This window comes from Pteropus medius, unplaced genomic scaffold (assembly GCF_902729225.1).
Source record: "Pteropus medius unplaced genomic scaffold, Ma_sr-lr_union100, whole genome shotgun sequence".
Classification (NCBI taxonomy): Eukaryota; Metazoa; Chordata; class Mammalia; order Chiroptera; family Pteropodidae; genus Pteropus; species Pteropus medius.
In genome coordinates this window covers 17,988,495-18,010,426 of record NW_024342467.1, presented here as the reverse complement: position 1 = coordinate 18,010,426, position 21,932 = coordinate 17,988,495, and the positions used below count along the sequence as shown (strand labels likewise).

At 44.6% G+C, this 21,932-nt stretch overlaps 1 protein-coding gene and 1 pseudogene across 1 annotated transcript in view; one reads left to right on the top strand and one right to left on the bottom strand.

Moving 5' to 3' along the window:
* Window positions 1-21,932, bottom strand: part of FKBP9 (FKBP prolyl isomerase 9) — a 28,990-nt gene that overhangs the window by 5,091 nt on the left and 1,967 nt on the right. The window contains exons 2-8 of the mRNA XM_039862706.1: window positions 16,119-16,264; window positions 15,536-15,725; window positions 14,782-14,927; window positions 12,058-12,247; window positions 7,039-7,184; window positions 4,012-4,198; window positions 192-337 (exon numbers count right to left, since the gene is read on the bottom strand). Of these exons, the coding sequence (XP_039718640.1) occupies window positions 192-337; window positions 4,012-4,198; window positions 7,039-7,184; window positions 12,058-12,247; window positions 14,782-14,927; window positions 15,536-15,725; window positions 16,119-16,264 (1,151 nt within the window). The remainder of the gene's footprint in view (window positions 1-191; window positions 338-4,011; window positions 4,199-7,038; window positions 7,185-12,057; window positions 12,248-14,781; window positions 14,928-15,535; window positions 15,726-16,118; window positions 16,265-21,932) is intronic.
* Window positions 19,645-19,763, top strand: LOC120602651 (uncharacterized; annotated as a pseudogene).

The following is a 21,932-nucleotide window of genomic DNA, read 5'->3' as shown; positions in this document are numbered from 1 at the left end:
AGAAAGGATCTGGCTTATTCAGGGTGGCATGGCCGTAGACTACATACTTAAAAAAAATAATTAAAAAAAAAAAAAAGGTTCTTTGGGTTTAAAATGGAAGAAACATACTGTGATTCTAAATATGGCACCCCCAAAAGCACAAAATCTAGATGGTGAATGTGCCCCAAACACCCTTTAACACTGTTGCTTACCCACGCCAGCCTCCCCATAGCCCAGGTGGGGTGGAATGATCACCGTCCGTTTCTCTCCAACGCACATCTCTCTGAGACCCATATCCATTCCCAACACAACTTGTCCAGATCCCAAAACGATATTATATGTTTTGCCTAAATTCCACCTGAAAATGAAACAGAAGGGTCCCCGGTCAGGTCATCATCCCACGGGCATCTGAGAGTGTTCTCATGAGGACACGTGGCATCCCTGTCGGAAAGACACGGAGCCTCGATCTAGTCCTGGGGAAACATCAGACAAAGCCCCACTGAGGGGCGGTTTTGCAAAAAAACACCTGTAATCCTCAAGAGTGTCAACGTGACGATCAAGGGAGGACTGAGGAACTGTCCAGTGCTGGAACACACTGGAACGGGGGGGTCCTTTTCATATTGAAGACCTCATGGGAACATTTAGCAAAACTTAAGTGGGGTCTGAAAATTAAAAGGTAGCAACGTATCAGTGTTACTTCCCAATTGTAACATGGGTGTTGAGCAACACGGGAGAAGGTCCGCGTTTGCAGGAGATGCGCACGGAAGCACCGAGGGGGTGATGGGGCGTCGTGGCGGCCGATGGCTCACGGGGAAGAAGGCTCTCTGTGCTGCTCATAAATTTTTTCTCTAAGCTTTAGTCGATGTTCTAGTCAGAAATTTTCATGAGAATTAAAAAAAACATATATATATATATACACATATATATATTATATATATACATATATATAATGTATATATATATACACATATATATGTATATATATACATTATATATACATACATACATACATACATACATATATATGTATGTATGTATGTATGTATGTATATATAATGTAGTTAAAACCCTAGGTTTTCGACTCGGCAAGACCCGAGTTTGAATCTCGGTTCAGCCACTTCATTTGGCCCTGGGAAATGCAATTTTGGTTTCTTCACCTACAGGATGGAGATAATAATAGCTATCGTGCAGGGATGTTCTAAACACTAAATAATATATCATGCGTGGCACAGCGCAGAAGTAGTAGAAAGGGCTGAATACATGGATGGCCTTGAGGGTACAAAATGCTCGTGCCTGTAACAGTCTTTGATTCCGGAAAAATAACCGAGAGTTTAATTTGGGCCATGGTTTTAATTATCTTTGATGTCCGTGGTCCCTGGATAATCCAGATAAATAAAAGTTGGCTCTATTACCTTAATCACTACTGAAAATAAATCCATTTCCAAACCTATATCACTTTTCTAAAGGCAAATAGCGGGAATGGTTTGCAATGTCAAGGGAGAAAAGCCTCTCAGGTGTCTCCACGGAGGGAACGGCCCCGTCTTCGCAGCCGGCCCCGGGGCTGCCAGCTCTCTCCCTGCCCTATCTGGTTCCCAGGGCCAGGCTGGTTCTCTGGGGCCGGCAGAGCCAAACAAGGTTTGCATTTGTCCTACCTGGAGTGAAACTGAATAAAATAAAGCCAGCGCTGGCACAGGACCCTTGCCCCGAAGCCTGCAGGGGGCGGGGGAGTGTCCTCTGCCCCATCCCCCACACAAGCCCCCCTTTGTCAGGAGCACAGAGGTGCCTTCACACTGTTTTTTTCCAGGGGCCATCGGGGACTTCCCATGGGACTATTGGGTTTCAAAGTCTTACAGAATATTCAAGAACTCATTTACGTATCAAACAACAAATCTTTATTCTTCCTCTCTGAGGCCAATTTAAACACACATGAAGAATATTTTCCAAGGAAACAATCTGTTTTCACGCGTCACGTCCAAAGACCCCACTAATTCTTTTTCTTTGGGTCATCTTTTATTTATGTTTTTCTGCCAGTCTTGCTCTCAGACATTCTCCTCAATCCTTCTGTGCATTCCTTCCTGGCTTCCCATCCTTCGCAAGCTTCCTGCTTCCTGCCTGTGGCTGCCCTCTCTGGCTCCCCACCCACGGTTCCTCTTATCCTGTCAACAGCCAGCAGCACCTGCCTCATTAGAGTCCACACGGGGCTCAGAGTTGGAGCAAGTCCAACCTTCCACAAGGGGCTCCTCCCCGACACACAGGTGGGCAGACGCCCGCCACGCTTCCCATTATCCCATTATTCTGAAACTCACACCCAGAAAAGTCCAGCAGGGATGCTGCCTTTACACAGAACACAAATGACTCTCGGGGTACAGAATGGAATATATGATAAGAAGAAGGAGCATCACGGGGCTCCCAGCTGCTCTGTAAGAAGGTCGTGAACCCACCAAACACACACCAGAAGGCTGGGAGGCTGCTTCTCCCCACCCCACAGGAGAAGCATATCCTGAGCCCACCGAGCAGGACATCCTTTGCTCCACCCCCTCCTTTCCCTTTCCACGGCTGTAGGAGCACCTGACAAAAATATGAACATTAGCAAGAGTGACAACAGTAAGCCCTCGAACTTACAGACTGTTCTAAACTTATGGACCATTTTCACACGCATAAACTCACTCGGTTTAACAAAACAACTAGAAGCCACGCTGCCTCCCCACTGCCCTCCACAAGCTTCTGATATTAGTACAGGGAGGTCTGTTTTAAGTCACGTCCCTGTAAATCTTTGCCCCAGAAGCTGGTACATATTTCATTGATTCCATAAGGCCTGTTTTTTCACATTTTAACATCTCTGCAATTGGGATGCATTTTACTGTTGACAGCACGTCATTATTTTGGGCAGCATTTTTACTTCCTTAGAGATTCATAAAATGATGCTCCTAATAATCGACACATTTTGGATTTGATGAAATAATGCCAAATGCATCAGTACACAGGATCTCATAGCAGCGGAGAGAATGCTGTCAAGAGTATGTCCCTGGGGCTCTCTCTATGCCCTGCTCTGCCCAGCCACACTCTGTCGCCAGAAGGCAGAGGGACTTGTAGAAGGAAGAGAAGGCCCGCCCCCTCTAGAATAAACGCAGCAGCACATACTTCTTGATAGGAAGCCCTTCTTTCTCCCCAGGCCCAAACTTAGGAATCTAAGTCAGGCTCAGTATAAAAATGAATGTGCTTACATGGAGATATAAGAAAGGCTAGAAATGTTTCTTCTCCAAAGAAGAGAATATTGTATTAACTTACAGACACATCTGAAGTTTCAGATAACACATAAGAAGCAAAGCTCTAGCCTCCCTGATACGAGTTTATACTACTGATTACTACTAATATGTTTTCAGATTCATCTCAATTAACATTTATAACATGCTCCCTTTGTGCTAGGCTCTGGGCTGGATGTAAGGAATAAAAAATATGAATAAACACGTCAGGTGTCACTAAGGTCGTCAGATCAGCAAAAGAAATAGAAACAAAAATAACAAGCGGGTAATACATAAAATATTACGAGACTACAAAAGTAGGAGTGGTTGATTCTGCCTGAGAAATAAGAAAAGATTCTGAGGAAACGGAGGACATCGAAGCCAGGGCAGAAGTCGGCCGGAGGAAAGGTGGGAGCTGTGCACATCCTGCACCACTGCACACCGCAGCCCTGGGAGGTGGAAGGTGGGTCCTAGCGGGTGATGCTGGGGAGGCAGAACGGGCCTGATGAGCCAGACTCCGGAGTCTGCACTTTATCTGTGGGTTAGTTTTTAAAGATATCAGGTATAAGATAAGATTTGTTTTCCTGAAAGACAATTTCCCAGGAGCATGGGGAGACCGTTCACCTGAACGGGGATGTGGGGTTCAGCTATGTCGGGACGGGGTGGGCGGCGGGGGGACCATGGAGATGAGAGCTCTCGACCAGTATCTGAGGAAAGGGAAAGGAGACTCCTGGGAACACACGGCTGCTGTCCCCCCGGCCCGCCCCCCACCATTCCTGGCCGCCCTTACGTGGAGTCCAGCAGGGTCCCGTCCAGAAGCGAGGCGTTGTAGTGGTACTTGAGGTAATCCCCCTTCTTGCTCAGCACCGAGCAGTCGGGGGGCTTGTAGTGGGAGGTGACGCTGATGGAGTCCGCGGGGTTGTGGAAGTCGATCACGTGGATGTCAAACACCAGGACGGCCGAGCCAGGGATGTTCCCTAAAGGACAGACACAGGAATTCACGAGGGCGCCCTCCAGGCGTCACCAGTGAGGAACACGGGTGCCCAGGTTGAAACCCTGGGGAATACTGTGAGAGTGAAACAACCTAACCCTCATTTCATACATGGGGAAACTGAGGCACAGATTCGCCCAGGGTCACGTAGCCCATGAGGAGCACAGTTTGGACTGCAATTCAAGACGATGCGCTACTGCCCCCATGGGATTGAGACTGAACGATTTATGGGCCAAGTTCATCACAGATGAGAAAACTAAAGCCCAGCCAAAGTAAGACTTGCCCCAACTCCTACCAGACGTAAGAGGTGAGATGAGAAAAATCAGCTGTAGAGTGAAAATCGCTCTGGTGCCCTATCATTCTGCAAGAGAAACAAAACCAATAAAAACTCCTTGGGGAATGATACGGAGCCCAAACTGGCCCCCACACACCCCTGCTGAGACGGTGCAGCAGCGTGCACAAATGCCTTTACGACACATCCTATCGGTTCTTTCCATACAAAACTATTAATATACTTTCCTCTTCCATTTTCTCCACTTTTGAAAACATCACCCCACATCTGCATAATACTTTACAGTTTACAGAAGTATTTTTCGTCCATATTCCCGCATTAAATCTCCGCAGCAACCTTGTGCGGAAAACGGCGGCACCAGAACGAAATGCTAAGAACGGAGCCTGCGAATCCCACGGGGAGCCCAGCATTTCGTCCCTTCCGCAAATCTTCGCTGAGCGTTGACTGTGCGCCTGGCCCCGTGCTGTGTGGTGAGGAACCACAAACGTCCTCTGTGTCCCGACACCCTCCTCAGGTCAGGCCCTCGGGGGTTAACATGAGGTCCCATCACACCTCACAAAGAGGACAGAGGTGCACTCCGCACGGAAGCACCTGGGGGTTATGCGTCAGGGCGCCCCTCCCCCATGGCAAGGTAGGATTCGGGATAAAGCAGCCTCATGCCCAGAAAATTTATGAGTCTTCGGATGCTTTCCAGAGCCTTATATAATTCTCTGCAGAGCTGTCTCATTCTTGATAGGAAGCCAAAAGGAGAAAAATCATTTAAGCAAATGTTTTCCATCAATACGTTCTTTTTAGAGAAAGGAAGCTTAGTCCTGAGGGCATAGCCCAACGTGGGTACTCAGAACGTAGTTTTCTATTTCTGTATGTATTTGGCTGGAAGTAGAATTTTACATGATACAAAACGAAGCATCAAGAAACTAAATCAACAAGACACAAAGTGAGGCCAATCAACTATGTCTTAAGTACGTATGAGGTGTTGTGGCTTTACCAATCAGAAATTTGAGTCAGTGGGGGAAAATGTTTCTCTACAGCATAGCTTCATCTCCAAATGACCTGATATTTCTCAGATCCTCTGGACAAACCCTACTGGGGAAATGCCAAATATGACATATCAATAGCAGTCTGAAGAGGGTTAACAAAATGAAGTTGTACAGCCAGCCTGGCCAATCAGAATCCCATCAGCAAAAAGAAAACAAACGAGAAATAAATACTGCCTTGACTATGCCTAAGAAGCTAGCAAAAAATGGTGCACGAGGAAAAACAGAATTAAGAAAGGAAATATGGCTGGGAATCCTATGCGACGGTTAAAAAGGCCTGTTGGCATAGAAAGTTGTTCACAGCAAATCAGGTGAAGAGAGAAATTACAAAGTACCGTATGTGAATGATCCTGATTTTTTTTTCAGTACTTATTAGGGTAGGTGGGTGTGTATTTCCTTTTACCTGCACAGATTCACAACACTCTAAAGTATAGAAGAGTATTCGGTTTGTGGTGGTATTAATTTTCTATTACTGCCATAGTAAATTACCACAACCTTGGTCGTTTAAACCAACACAAATGTATTCTCAGGACTCTGGAAGTCTAAATTCGAGGTGTTGGCAGGGATGAGTTCCTTTTGGAGGCTTCCGGGGAGAATTTGTTTCCTTGCCTTTTCCAGCTTCTCAAGGCCACCCGCATTCTTTGGCTTGTGGCCCCTTCTTCCATAGTCTAAGTCAGCAGCCTAATAGCATCTTCTCCTCTCTACGGCCTCCTGCTTCCCTCTTACTCTTGTGAGGACGTCAAGGCCACGGGAATGACCCATGATAATCTCCCCACCTCCAGATCCTTATCTCAATCACATCTGCAAAGTCCCTTGTAGCGTATAAAGTAACATGTCACAGGTTTGGGGGGAGAGGACATGGACGCCTTTTGAGGTCACTCTTCTGCCACATGACAATGTTTATTCCTGGGCACTGGGATTATGGGAGATTTCTGTTTTCTTTGGTTATCTGTATTTTCTTTTAATAAAGTGAACAGGTATTATTTGCGTAATTTTTAAAAGAGAGTTTGCTATTAGGGTGACGAAAATGTTCTGAAGCTGGAGTAGGGTGATGGTCACTAAAAGTCAGAATTGCATACTTAAAATGGGTGAATTTTCTGGTATACAACTTACGCCACAGTAAAAGTGTTAAAAACCAAACCCCCAAAAAGGGGGCTTTGTAATTTACTTCCGAATGGCTCAACAACAACAAATTTTAATTTATACGCTGAGAGAGAAAATAAATACAGCACGACGTTAACAACTGGTCAAACTACGAGGAGTTCACGGTACAGTTCTTTCAACTTTGGTGTAGGTTTAAAAGTTTTTCAACAGGAAAAGGAAAACGGGCAGAGGGGACAAGGTGGGGGCAACAGAGCATCTCTAGAAACTAAAGCTGCTCGGGCCTTCGAGGCTGAAGCTGGAACCCATCTTGGCTCCCAGGAGCCCGGGGGGCTTGGACCCAGCCTGGTTGGTGCTGCTTCCTTAGTTCGGCCTGAAGAAGGCGGCCACACTCACCTCGCCCTTCCTCGCCATACCCCAGGTGGGGCGGGACCACGATCCTCCGCTTCTCGCCGATGCACACACCGAGCAAACCTTCATCCATGCCAGCGATCACGTAGCCCTGCCCGATGTACGTGTCAAAGGTGCGGTTCCTGGAGTAGCTGGAAAAGAAACGCACGAGGTCCCTCAGCAGAGGCACCGCAGCAGAAGTCGGCACGGCGAGGCCGCGGGAACACGGAGGCCTGGCACCCGGGAAGAGGGTGAGCCTCAGACCCTGGGGACACAGCCACGACACGCTCCTCTGAAACAGAGAACGAGAAGCCAGCACCGCGCTGCCAGCGACAGGCCTCCAGCCTTCTGGTTAGGTCAGGTCCTGAATGGGATGCGGTGACAGGGAACCACCATGGGAATGGAGCTACCGTAAGTTGGACCATACGCCTGTAACCGCGTCAAGTTAATGAAAAATCATCAAAAATCAGCCCCTACCAGCAATGAAGAATGTGTCCAAGGACAATGTCCCCAGTATCCAAAGGGGAGAACAGCTGTACATGTGGCACACAGATATTTGGATTGCCAGAAAAACGCCCATATACCAAGAGCCAGCTAACTCCGCAGTCTCCACCAAGGCCTGGATGAGTTCTCCCTACTGCAATGCCCGCTCCCCAAGCTACCTGCTGGTGAGTACTTGGGTTTCTCAAATGCCAATGGCAGGAGGCCCAAGCATTCCGCTCGGTGGAGAGATCCAGCCTCTGTGTAAACTGCCAATTGAGTCCGAATACTCTGGGTTTGGTGAGAATAAGAAATGATTCCCCAAAGCCTGATGATTCCAGAGTAAAATAATAAAACTTCATCTGCCACGTCTACTACCCAACTGTGAACCACAGTGATCTGCACCGATCCCCCACCCCCACCTGGTACAGAGTCTGGCCTGAAGGAGCCGGTCACTTTCACCATGACCTCATCAAATACAGCCAAAGGATGACTGCCTCAGAGAAGGCAGCCAGCTGAGTGAGGAGATGGCAAAATTGTGACAGGCTCTTCCTTCTCAACACCCCTCAGACACCACAAAGCCAAGGGGCGTGAAGAAATGATGATAACAGATGACTCTCCTCACCCGGGAAGCAGATTATCTGCACAACCCTCCTGGAGAAGCCTGTGGAGCAGGAGCATTGGGCAGCTTCAGACCCCATCCCCACTCAGGGGCCAGGAAGACCAGGATGGGAACACGGCGGCTAAGGAAGGGCAGGCTCGGCTCTCCAACCTCCCACGTTCCCCACGTTGCTGCTTCTCCAGTGGGTGCTTGGCGAGCATCAGCAAAGAGCGGCTCACCGCTAGCCATTTGGGGAAGAGGAGGATACCTGCAAGATGGGATCCCTTATAAAGGGACACCAGACAGTGGGAGAGATGGCAGGTGCCTTAGAGGAGGGAAGAGCCACCAGCTGGAATAGTCAGCAAAGGTTCCGTGTGGTTGCGGGGGGAGCGGACCCAGGGATATGGGGACCAGCACGAGGGAAGAGCACTGGGGTAAGAGAGGGCAGAGGCTAGAGGCAGGAAAGAGCTTCAGCAGAGGCTGGAGGGACAGGCTGGGCTCTAAGTATATATTTTAAATCACTTCTTAAGAAGACTTAAATAAATGGAAAACCATCGTGTTCCCCATGGGAAAGCTGAGAATTATAAAGTTGTTGATGTCCCCCAAACTAATTTACAAACTTTAAAACAATCCCAATCAAAACCTGAGTGGTGTGTACAGGGGAGCAGGGGACTCTAAAATTCATTTGGAAAAAGAAATGATCAAGAATACCGTTCTGAAGGCACAGCATATAGCAAGCTCTCATTCCCGTCAAACTTTAAAACGGGGGAACACGTATTGCACTGTGTATATACGGAAGACCTATGAAATTCTTAACACTGGTTCCCTGTGAAAAGTAGAACTGGATGTCTGAGGGACAAGAATAGGGGGGAAATTCTTTATTGTTTACCTTTTTATACTTCTAGGATTTTAAACCATGTCAATGTAGCACTTAGAAAATAATGTTTAAAAAAAGAAAAAGAATACTCTCTATCATATCAATTAAAAAACTACAATAAAGATATGATAGTGGCCCAGGAACAGCTAGACCAATGAGAAAAGACCCAAAAATATATTTAAAAATTTGGTACACAATAAGAGTCAGATTTTAGATGAGTAAGGGAAAAAAAAAAAACCAGTTATTTAATAATGGGTGTTGGACACACTAGCTGACCATCTGGAAAAAATAGTTAGGTCCTTATTGTCACACTGAATACCAAAACAAATTCCAGATGGACTGAAGATTTAAACATGAAAGCATTTATAAGTATGGGGAGAGACTGAAAGGTTATTAATATTTATCCTGGGCAGTGAGAATAGACGGGTTGATGAGAAAGTATTACATTTTATTATATATCTTTATATTGTTTCATTTTACAAAACAACATAACACTTCATAAAATAAAAATTCTAATAAAGAATATTTTACAGGGTAAAAAAAAAAACATTCGAAGGGTATGAGGAAAATACAGGCAAATGTTTACTCTAGGGGAAGGGACAGACTCTTTAGCAAGTCACCAAAAATAGAATATATAAGAATAAAGGAAGCCATAAAAGAGAAGTGTAATGTATTTAACAACATAAAAAGTTTACATTTAAATAGGTCAAAAATCACAATGACCGAAATTAAAATGTAAATAAATCGGGGACATGCTTTCAACAATATACAACCATAGAAGGGTTAAAATCTTTAATGTATAGAGCAGTGGTCCCCAACCTTTTTGGCACCAGGACGGGTGCTCCTGTGAGAATCTAACGCCTAATGATCTGAGGTGGAGCTGAGGCGGTGATGCTAGCGCTGGGGAGCGGCTGCAGATACAAATGAAACTTCACTAGCTCACCCGCAGCTCGTCTCCTGCTGTGCAGCCCAGTTCCTAACAGGCCAAGAACCTTTACGGGTCTGTGGCCTAGGGGGTGGGGACCCCTGGTATAGAGTCTTCAACTCAATAAGAAAAGATAAATACCAGTATCCTTAACATAAAAACAGGCAAAAGACATAAACAGGTAAATCACAAAAGAAGATATCCTAATAGTCAGTAAATATTTGAAAGAATTTTAACCTTAATAGCAATCAAAGAAATTCAGATTAAAGCTATAAGTTTCCATTTTTCGTCTTTAAATTAGCAAAGATTACTTTTAAATGATACTCAGCATTACCAAGTTTCCAGGAAATGGGGCACTCCTAGACAGTGATGGAAAACCTTGCTTGAGGACGACTTTGTAGTGAATGTCAAAAGCTATAAAAATACACAAAACCTGACCCAGAGATTCTTCTAGAAATCTATCCCAAGGAAACAATTAATCATATACTTTAAAATTTAGCTACAAAAATAATTACTGCAACCATCCCTAGAAAGTCAAAAGGTAGAAAACAACAGAGAATGATTACCTCAATTAAGGCAAATCTATACAACAGAATATTATTTAGCTGTTAGAACAGGCTAAATCCTAATGTACTAAAATAAAAACCTGTTTGAAACATAAGAAAACTGTGAATCCATTAATATGGGGGAAAAATCTGGTATCCGCTAGAAAAATGGTCCTTCAATTTGAAATATTCCAGGGAATAAAGGATAGAACCAAGTTCATACGTGATGAGGAATAATACACACACACACACACACACACACACTCTCTCTCTCTCTCTCTCTGGAGATTTTGGTAATAGAAAAGGAGTGAAAACAATTCAAATGTTCATCAATAGGAAATGGTTAAATAAATATGGCATATTCACCCAATAAAACACTAGACAGACATAAAAAAGTCAATGATTCCTTTCTATGCATGAATATGGAAAAATTCTGAGGTGGAAAAAAGCAAGAAGCAAAATATACAGTATACACACTATACATTATATTCTATAAGCTATATACTACAAAGGGGAGAAAATAAGACAACATTTATATTTGCTTATATGTGCAATAGAAAAAATCCACACACCAGAAGAATGAAAAAAGAAACTTATTAATAAAAGTGGTTATCTCTAAGTGTCCACAGGGGATTGTGAGGTAGGCAGGGACAGGTGGTACAAAATATCTCAATGAATACTTTAATTTTGAACCATGTGACTATTACCTTTTCCCAAAATATCAAAGGAAAAATTTAAAAGAAGAGATCCTAGGGGTAGGAAAATGAATTATTCAAATAAAATAATACCATATAAAAATTCTTCTGTAATGTGTCTCAGTGACTAAGTCGACTTGAAGTCTATTACCTCAGAGAGACAGGTAGACTGCTGTCACAATTTGTTTGCTCTACGGTAGTTTCCAAACAACACGTGCCACTTAAGGAGGGAGACATACCAAACACCAGGCATGCCCCAGCCACCTGCAGGCTAAGCCTTATAAACACAACACAACTATGAATAACAGCAGAGGATGGCTAATAAGCCTCTGCGCAGCAGGAAGGAAGCTGAATGCCTCCAACCACTCACTCCCACCCCAGAAGATAAGCCTTTAAAGTTTGCAGAGCACTTTCATCTACCGTATCTCTTTAATCTAACCATCTCTTTGAGAAAGGTGCTAATCACAGGTAAAAAATCTGAAGCTCAGGAAGGTCAAATGCTATCCAAAGTCACACAGCCAGTGGGCCACGCACAAGGATTAGAACCCAGGTCTCCTAGTACCAAGTCTGTTCTCTTCTCCTCCTACAGCCTGGACCTCCCCTCTGGCCACTTCCCATCTTGGATGTCATAGCTGGGTTTAATGCTTGGATAGCTGAGCACCGTACAGGGGAATGGTAGGCATCTAGAGTGAGCCTCTCCTGTTGACCTGCAGCTCCCACAGGCCGCAAGGAGACAGTTCTACCACCCTCTGAAGGAATTCAGTATCAGAAAACATAAACCTGGATTGGATGAAAATACCAACTCCAAGTCAGCATTGACAGAGTATTTAGATCACAGTCCAGCCAGTAGTGTATCTTTAATAAGACATTCTGGTGAGTGAAGGCTCCGACCATTTCCTCACCTGGAATCAAAGAAGGTGCCGTCCAGAAGTGTGCCATTATAATGATACCTGAGGAAGTCCCCACTCTGACTTCGCCGCTCACAGTTTTCAGGTACTACCTTATTCTCAATGGAAATGCCATCCTTGGGGTTATGAAGGTCCAACAACGCAACATCAAACACGAGAGATGCCTGTCCAGGAATGTCTTTCCCTAGAATGGAATGGAGGAAGATGATGAAACCAGGACACAAGATTTAGGAAGTACTTAAACTGCAATCCAACACCCACTGTGTTGGTGCCAGTCATTCCTTGATGTTTTCCAGCCAAGGACACAGATGTTCTGTCTTGTCTTGGGTGGTTCCCCCTGGTGTCCAACCCTGGGCTTCCAGGTATAATCTGAAGTTTAACTTCTCTAGAAAAGGTAGCAAAGTGATATTAATGACATGAGAGACTCTCTATGACCGTATTTTCTAGGTTTGTGCTGGCAAATCAAGGCTCTATGTGGGTGGTTATGCAAACCCAAATACATACCTCTATGAGTTTCCATTTGTGTACAAATGCAAATCACAGACATTTAAAGGCACAAATTCCAAAGCTCAGATCTGCTTCTGGAGAACATTACATAGACTTGTTCTTTGGAACCCACAGCCAATTTTTTACAGAGACAACGTGTAATCCAAAACAAGATATAAATAAACACTAAAGTTAGCTGAGATGAGAGGAAAACATGGCACCCACGACCTAAATAAATAGTCTTCAAAGCATTTCTGTCTCACTCCTGGATGATGGTACTGCCTCTCTTGGATCTTCCTAACAGTGATGATTTGTTCAACATCTGCAACACGGTAATCCACACGGAGAGATTATTGAGCACTAGCTCTTACTGCAAAGATCAACATCAGCCAATAAATAACTCTAAACCCAGTACTTTGGGATAAAGGGAAGTTAAGTGACAAATCACCTACCCCAAGTCGGTTACTTGCCATTTGTTATGCCCCGCGAAGGGGTAGGCCTGGGCAAGGTGAACCTCAGGGCAACCCAGCCTGTGCTCCCTCGACTGGCTCTTTGGCACCCCCTGCCTCTTTCCCCTCAGGCGGATGATGAAATCTGCTGAAACCAGGCTGCTGAGTCAGCCTCTGGAATGCAAGGTGTGGTCAATTTCTGAAATATGGGTGCGGGTGTGGGGGGGAGATGCAGTAGACTATTCATCTTTTGTATTTTTCTATATCTTTTAATTTCAGAGAAAAAAAAAGAAAGCTTTAAAAGTCACCCCAGGGTTTAAATTTTTCTAGCATGATCATGTATGTACTACTCATTGACTCTTTGGGTTTTTTTTACAACTTTATTGAGATAGAATTTCCACACCATACAATTCACCTAGTCAACGTTATATACCGCAATAGCTGAGCACAATGTCAAAGTATAAAGTATTTTAAAAATAACTATTTTAAATAAACTATTTATTTTAAATATTTAAGTTATCGATTCTTTAAAATAAATAAATAGAGAATAGTCCTCATATTAGGCTAGGCATCGAGTTTTTATTATGTATGTCAGGTTCATGTAGATGATGTCAAAAAGGATTTGGGAGCCAAGGAGAATGAAATTCCATTGGCCAAGGATAAGACAATTGGAGCACCAATAGGAATAACAGCATATCTAGGGAAAGGGAGAATTAAGACACAGTTACAGGAATTGTTCTCATACTTCCCTTTTGGCAGGGAACTCCCCAGCCCTCGCCCCAGTTTTAAAGAGACTATCTGCAGATTCCAACACGTAAAACATGTAAAAGCGGAGGGGGCAGGGGAGAAGGCCGAGCGCCATCTGCTCTGTCTCCCCTTCTCTCCAGCTGTGTACCCGGGAAAATATTATGTTAAGGGGTCATTACATGTTGGGAACCACTGTCAGTGAACTTCTTAAAGAGCACTGTGTTTTCTCTTCTATTTTTAACTATGTATATCTGCTCGCTTAAATGCCTGGAGGGGTCTCTGTTGTGTCAGCCTCTCCGTAGAATTAAATGTGCCTGAAATTCAAATACGAGTAACTGAGAAATTCTATTTATGCCAATATTCTATTTATGCCAATTTTCCCTCACAGTAAAAGAACAATTCAATTAATTCAAATTAATGCGTTTTTTTTCCTAATGTTATGCTTTGCATTTGTCCACACAGAGCTAACGTCACAGGTAGAACCCACAGAAGTACACATCAGGGGAAAAATGGGAATTCTGGCATCAAATGCAAAATTTCTACTTTGATGTCTACAATATTTAGACTGTGTAGTTCAAATTTCATTTCACAGATGGGAAACACATAGGCTGGAGAGGTCGGTGGCCAAGGTTTTAGCTTACGAGGCAGTGGCAGACAGCTCAATTATGAACATCGACGACCAGGAATAAGTGTGGGTTTCTGCAACTCACCCGTCAGACAGCGGAGGACCTCAGCTAGCACTGCCCCACACAACCTTCTGCAGTGACGGGGACATTCTGTGTCTGCACTGTCCAGTACAGTAGTACTCAGCAACGTATGCCTCTTAAGTACACGCAGTGTGGCTGTGTGACCAACGCACAGCATTTTCATTAAAATTGGATTTTAATTCATTTTAATTTAAATGTAAACAGCTCTAGGTTTTAAACAGTGCGGGTCTCACACAAAAGATCTGGGGATTTCACGTGCCAAGGTGAGTTAATCACTGCGGTAAAAATAAGGACAGACGAGAACGACTCAGAGGGTTAGAAGGACTTACCATCTCCGCCTTCTCCATAGGCCAGAAAAGGAGGAATGGTGATAACACGCTTCTCCCCCACACACATCCCCAGCAGCCCTTTGTCCATCCCAGGGATCAGCCAGCCGATCCCCACGTACGTGTCATACGTTTTCATGCGATTGTGACTGAAAACCAATGAGAAAAAGAAAAAGTTCTATACCAGGAGGACGTTTCTAACTCATCCCTCAAGAAGGTTTTTGTTGCCCAAATCTCAGGCGAACCATGAACCCCTACCCATCCCTGGAGACAAGCATATATGGATCTTTGCTCTCAGTCACAGAGCAGATGTCCTCAGATGTATAAAAAGCATGTAATTAAGCCACGACGATTTATAAAAATAGGCCTGTTAATCCACCTAATCATATTTTGACACTACTATGAGAGGTAAAGTTTCACTGTTCCCCAGCTTAGCACCTGACGCCCACAGTTCTCCATAGCTTCATATACATTCAGCCTTCCTTCCTCCTTCCATGGGAAAACTGTAGAAATGAACCTACTTGGTAATAGGGCCCTTCACTTAATGAGGCCTCAAAATACTACTAATTTAGGTAAACACTGCTCTTAAGTTTTTCTAAGATGTATACATTTTGACTCTGGCACTCTGGAGCATGAAACATTAACCGAGAGCTTTAAGTGAAGGAGTTGACACTGGTGAAAGCTGAGAATGGTCCCTTTTCTGGTTTCTCCAGGGGCATGAAAAGCAGGGGATACCAGCCAGAACGGTGGTTCTTACCTCGAATCGAATAGTGTCCCGTCCAAGAACGTTCCGTTGTAGTGGTACCTTACAAAATCCGACACCTGGATGGTCCGAGGGCAACTGGGGGGCTTGAAGTAAGTGTGAATCTGAACCTGATCTTCAGCATTCCAAATATCCATCAGGAGGACATCGAAATGAAGCACTGAATTAGGGGGGATCACACCAGCTAGAAATCAAAGAGAGTTCACACTGAGAAGCTGCTGCCTTTCAGGCCACACAGACACCTAGGATGCTGCCAAGGGTTCAAGGGGACACCGGTCTCCAATTCCAAAATGAGCCATGCTCCCACCCTCTTTCCTCCAAATGAAATTCAAAGAGAAAAAGCAAACTTTTCTTCTCAACAAAGGTAACATTCAATACACCTATGTTAACAACACCTCCTTTCATATCTAGAAGAAATAAACCTAAGATGGGAAATTTAGCTCTGTGTGTGTGTGTGCGTGTGTTCACTGCTTCTTTCTCCCAACGTAAAAGATTCTCCAGTATGCCCAACTGAACAGCCTATTAATGTTCTGGTTGTTTCTGCAGATGTGTTTATGAACATGGGATGAAAACTTACAAACGCCTTCACTTCCATAAGCGAGCGTCGGAGGTATCTTCACGAAACGCCTCTCATTCACGCACATACCAACCAGAGCCTGGTCCATCCCGACAATCAGCTGTCCTTTCCCCACAAACACGTTGAAAGTGGAGTCTCTGTCATAGCTGAAGACCCAAAGGGCAGGGAGAGAGAAAAAAAAGTATAAATAATCTTTCCCTTAGTGAAATTGACCTGTGGAAATGTACCTGCAGGCAGACGGAGGTCACTGCAAAGCAGAAAGCCTGCAGGGGAGGTACTGACACAGGAAGAGTACTTGCAGGGCTAGAATTTTTAAATTATCTTGAACGTTGTCAGCAAATCTAATTAGATAAGCATCGGTATAACTCTCCCCAGAATATATATAGTTTATTTTGCAACATAGCTACCAATTACTCTACTAAATATACAGTTTACTCTATTTCTGTATGATTGGTACATAAAAGCAACATCATAGATACTAATGCCCAAGTTAACACATATGTTTTTTCTTTTTTCTTTCTTTAAGTCAATAAATTAAACAAAGAGGCAACATGGTGTAGCATAAAGGATACCTGAACTCTCTTAACCTCAGTTTCCTCCTCTGCAAAACAAGATCTGTATGACATAAATACGTGAAAAGTGCTCTGAAAACCCAAGAGTTATGCCAATGTTACTACAATCATTACAGGCAATAGAAAGTTGATGTAGTCTTGAAATCACTACAATTTGTGTTTTAAAGGTAATGGCCTTAAGTTGGAAGATAAAGAATGGAATCATGGCTATGGCCCACACTCACATCCTCTTCAATGTCAAATCCAGCAACCAACAAGGGTCTGCATATGAGGAGACAGGGCTGGGTGCTTTGAGGGATATGAAAGACGTGTAAGGCATAGACCTCGGCTATCAAAAAACACTGGCAGAGACACCCACAGAGGTTCAGATGCTGTGGTTAAGAAAACAACTACAGGGCTGAGCTTATAATAACGAAACACTGGAAGTAAATTCGAAGTTCAAGAGCATGGCACTGACTGCATTTATGGCCATTTGAAAACAACAGAGGTCTATTATGGGGATATAATGTACAGTGTGGTGACTATAGTTAATAATGTATTTATTATACAGCATATTTGTGAGTTGCTAAGAGAGTAGATCTTAAAAATTCTCATTGCAAGAAAATTTTTGTAACCATGTATGGTGACCGATGTTAACAACACTTACTGTGGTGATCATTTTGCAATATATACACATATCGAATTGTTACATTGTACCTCTGAAACTAATATAATGTTAAATGTCGATTATACCTCAATTAAAGTTTTAAAGAAAAAAATAACAGATTTCTATTCACTAGCAAAGAAGGATACACAAATTAAAAGTGCAGGTTACAGAGACACAGTACAAAATAATCTCATTTTGAATTTACATATATAGATGCACATGAAAATAATCCACAAGGTGATACATGAAAATACGATCAATGATAATCCATGGGTAGGAGATTTTAGGTATAATAAAATGTTGAGAGCTGCTGAATTTACCTCATTTGGATGTACCGACCTTTGTTCAGTAAATTACTTCTAGCTTTTTCTCACTGTCCCCAAGGAGCAGCTTGGGAAGGCGGCACAGTCCACCTTGCCACCACCAAGGCAGCTTCCTCAGACCCATTCTCATCTTCCCTTTCTCCTCCTAGTTTTACGGCCCATTTTAATAGCCTTCCTTTCTCCAAGGTCAGTGCACAAAAAGCAAGATTCCAAGTCTAGGCCAACAAGCCAGAGGACAAAAGCACATGACCAGCTCTGTGCCCTGGACGGCTTTACATCTCCACCCTCAACCAACACCCGCCCTCCGAATCCAGCTCTTGAATTTCACTCTGCCGGGTCGCCATGCCCTGAACCGCCATCAAACTGGCAGGTTTACGTTAATAATGGACCAGAACTGAAGCTTCAAAGACAGAACATGTGCAAACAGCAACAACGCGCAGGCTGGAAACCGCTTTATAATTACGTTTTTCATCCACAGAACCTGAATATAGTTCCCGAATTTAATGAGATTTTTAAATAATAACTACTTAGAGAGTGTGTATTATGTCAGGCACAGTGGCAAACTAAGCTTTTCCATATACTACCTCATTTGATCTGTACACACACTTTAAGGTGGGTGCTGATACTTAGGCTCCTTGGGAGTGAAAAAATTTCCCAAGCTCACAAGGTGAGTCAAGGGGGAAAAAAAGCTGGAACCCAAGATGGTCCAGCTCCTACCCTCCAAGCACAGGACCTCCCCAGGTGATGTGTGAAAAGCGTTGTTGCCTCACAGTTTTAATTTCGTCATTTGATGACTCCCTAAGCAAAGTGCTAAAAACAAAACACACTGTTCTGAAAGAAAATGTATAATTTACATGCATGAGAAACCAATAATGCAAGACCAGTCTTATCTACTGCCGAAAACTCTGACCATCTGGAAAAATAAAGTCGCTCTGTCAGCACAAATGGCATAAATTCATTTGCAGCCTCAAGCCCAGAACTGGTCATGAAAACAAAGCTCTGGAACAAGCAGTTATACGACCTGTCCCAGGATCTGGCTGATTCACACCTTTTGCAGACATTTCGGTCCGGGTCCTGCAGGAAATAGATGATACACCCAAACTAGGCAGTTCAGGAAAATTTAATAAAAAGGGCTGAGTGCAAAAGTGTGTGCAGGATGCAGAGAAATACAGGGACATGCAATACCTCTGGGGATGAGTAGGGGGTGCTATTGTCACACCTGGGCTTGAAGGATCCCGGGCGGAGAGGGGCAGAAGCTAAGCTAGGGTCTTTAGTCCAGGGACACAGTCCAAGTGACTCTACAGACAGGAAGCCAGAGGAATAAATATGTCCTCTCCCCTCTCCTACGTCCCCCTAACCTCCTGCTGATGCCCCATTGGTTGAATCCAACCAGAAGCCAGACGACAAGGAGGCCACTGATATAACCCATACTATACACATATAGTCCGTACAGAACAGCCTCTGAGAGCAAAAAGCAAGTGGAACAGAGGGAGGGTGGACCTAAAAGGCAAGTGTAGCTCACCCTGCACATCCGGCAGTCCCCTTTCCTGTCTAATGGACCCCGCTCATTCTCTGCTGCCTTTGATTGCTACCCCTGACATCTCTACCTTCCCCTGCCCCACCGGGGTAACGGGATATGGCTGTGGTATCGCCCAATGATGCTCTTCAAGATTATCAGCCCAAAATCCACTAAGGTAGGGGACATCATAGAAATCCATTATTTTCACCTCACTGAACGACCTACACACGAGCACACGTTACAGCATAGTCCTCGGGATAAATGACTACGCCGCCACTGTATTCTTAAGGCATAAACACTGTGGCTCTATTTCCAAGCATAAGGTTCGACCTGCAGTTGAGGATGAACTTTTAGGAGAACATGTGGCAAACTGAACACACTCCCTCTCTCGATCCCCTAAAACCCATTCCTTTCCCAAGCTCCTAAGCAACTCTTTGTAAAAAAGGACTCAGAAAACAGGAAAGGAGTCTACGGCCATGCCACCCCGAACGTGCCCGATCCCATCTGATCTCAGAAGCTAAGCGATGTCGGGCCTGGTTAGTACTTGGATGGGAGACCAACTAGGAAGACCAGGTGCTGTAGGCGCTTAAAACAAACAAACAAACAAACAAAAAAACAGGAAAGGAGGCCACTGCCATCAAGAGATGGCAACAATATTTTGGAAGACGGAGAGAGAGTGGACCAGAAGAGAAGAAACATTATCGAGGTGTAAATAAAGGGGTCGTGGCCAAGGGTGGATGCCGTGTGCCTCCCCGAGCCTGCAGAGGTGGCAGGGCAGAAGGAAGCCTGGAACTTGCAGGTCTGAATTCAGAACGGCTACACCTCAACCCGATATATGTTTTAAACTTCAGTCCCCAGAAAGAGATCAGAGTAAACAAAGAGACTGGCCCACTGGGGGGTGCTAGGATTGCTGCTAAAGTCCTCAAACGCTGAATCAGGTGTGGCTGACAAGGGGTTCCCAAGATATGGAGGGCGAGAGCAGGACCCCACGGGAATGGGTTTTGGGGGCTCGAGAGAGGGAGTGTGTTCAGGATCCTGCAGGCGGGGAGCCGGAGTCTTCTCCTCGAGTCTGGAGCAGCAGCCACCGGAGCATATTAACAAGCCCATGGAGGCGCCGGATAAAATGAAGCCACGTCCGAGCCAGTGGCCAACGGCCGACGGGCTGGACCTCCTGGCATCTGCAAAAGCCCATTAGCTGAAAAGACATCAACCGCTCCCAAGCGCCAGGCAGAGATGCAGGCAGAAAGCTCTGTGGAAGAAAAGGCCCTTTGTGGTTTAGGACTCTGGTCAAGGTGACGGCCATTGTGTTCTTCAGGACAAACCTCCAAATCAGCAGCCAAAGCCCAAAACACCTTAGATTTCTTCTCCCCGGAGATCTTGTGGCAGGAATAGCAAAGCCACGCCCTAGTACTTCATAAATCCCCAAAGGAATGGAGGCCCTAGAGAAAAACTCCCATTAGTGAAGCACCTACTCTGTGCCCCGCCCCTTTCACTCCACTGTCCACACTGCAGCCACAGGGACCAAAATGTAAGTCTGATCCTCACTCTCCCGATTAAAACTCTTCGATGGCTTTCCATTGTCCTTTGACGTGCTCTGGATTAGTCCAAACTCCATAGCCACGGACGAGATCTCTCAAAAGCTTGGCCAGCCTTCCTCTCTGGAACTCCTCTCCCCTCACCTTCTCCCCACTGTCACTCCCCTACTGCCACTCCAAGCTCAGGCCACACTGAACAGCTTGAATGTCCCCCACACAGTACCCCAGGGCACTGCCTGTGCTCTTTCCTCTACCAGCCACGCCCTTTCTTCTCCCCACCCCCCACCTCAGCATCTCCCTGTAAACTTTAATCCTCTTCAGGTCTCATCCCTGCAATGCCAGGACTCTGTCCTGACCGCCACCTCCCCACCCCACACACACTCACCACACACACACCACGTACAGTTAGGCCTTCTGTGTGCTTCCATAGCTCCTTGCCTTTCTTCCATCATATATATGGTAGACTATAGACTCTGGCACCAAACTGCCTAGGTTCAAAGCCCCACTCCACCACTTAGTAGCTGGCTACCTTGGGCAAATCACTTGAACTTTCTGAGCCTCAGTTTCTTCCTTTGTAATGAGATATCTCCCTCACTGTCTTGTGGGGTTAAATGAATACATTGGAGATCGAATGAATTAACATATGTAAAAGTGTGCAGTAAAAGCCACAATTGAATTCTACAGTGTGAGACCGGAGGGCGTGCTGTTACTGTATTTATCACACTATGTAATTGCCTGAACTATTAGTGGCACCGTCTAGGGGACACCGTCTTCAGGGACACGTACCGTATATAGGTCTGCTAAATGGACAATACTCCTCTGTACTCTTTCCACTGTCTGACACTGTTTCAAAGTAGCCGCCATGCCTAGACAACTCGTTTTAGTGGGAATTAATAATTACCATCAGCACGAACAAGAAATTCTTCTCTATTTTCTAACTAAAGAAGCATATGAAAGAAGACATAGAAATGGTCAACAAACACATGAAAAGATGCTCAGCACCATTAGCCACCAGGGAAATACAAATCAAAATCACAAGGAGACACCCACTGCACACCCGCTAGGATGGCAATATTAAAAAAGACAGACAATTATAAGCGTTAGGGAGAATGTGGAGAAATTATAACCATCATGTATTGCTGGCGAGAATGTAAAATGGTGCAGCCATGTTGGATAAACAGTTTGGCAGTTCTTCAAGGAGTTAAATATAGTTACCAAA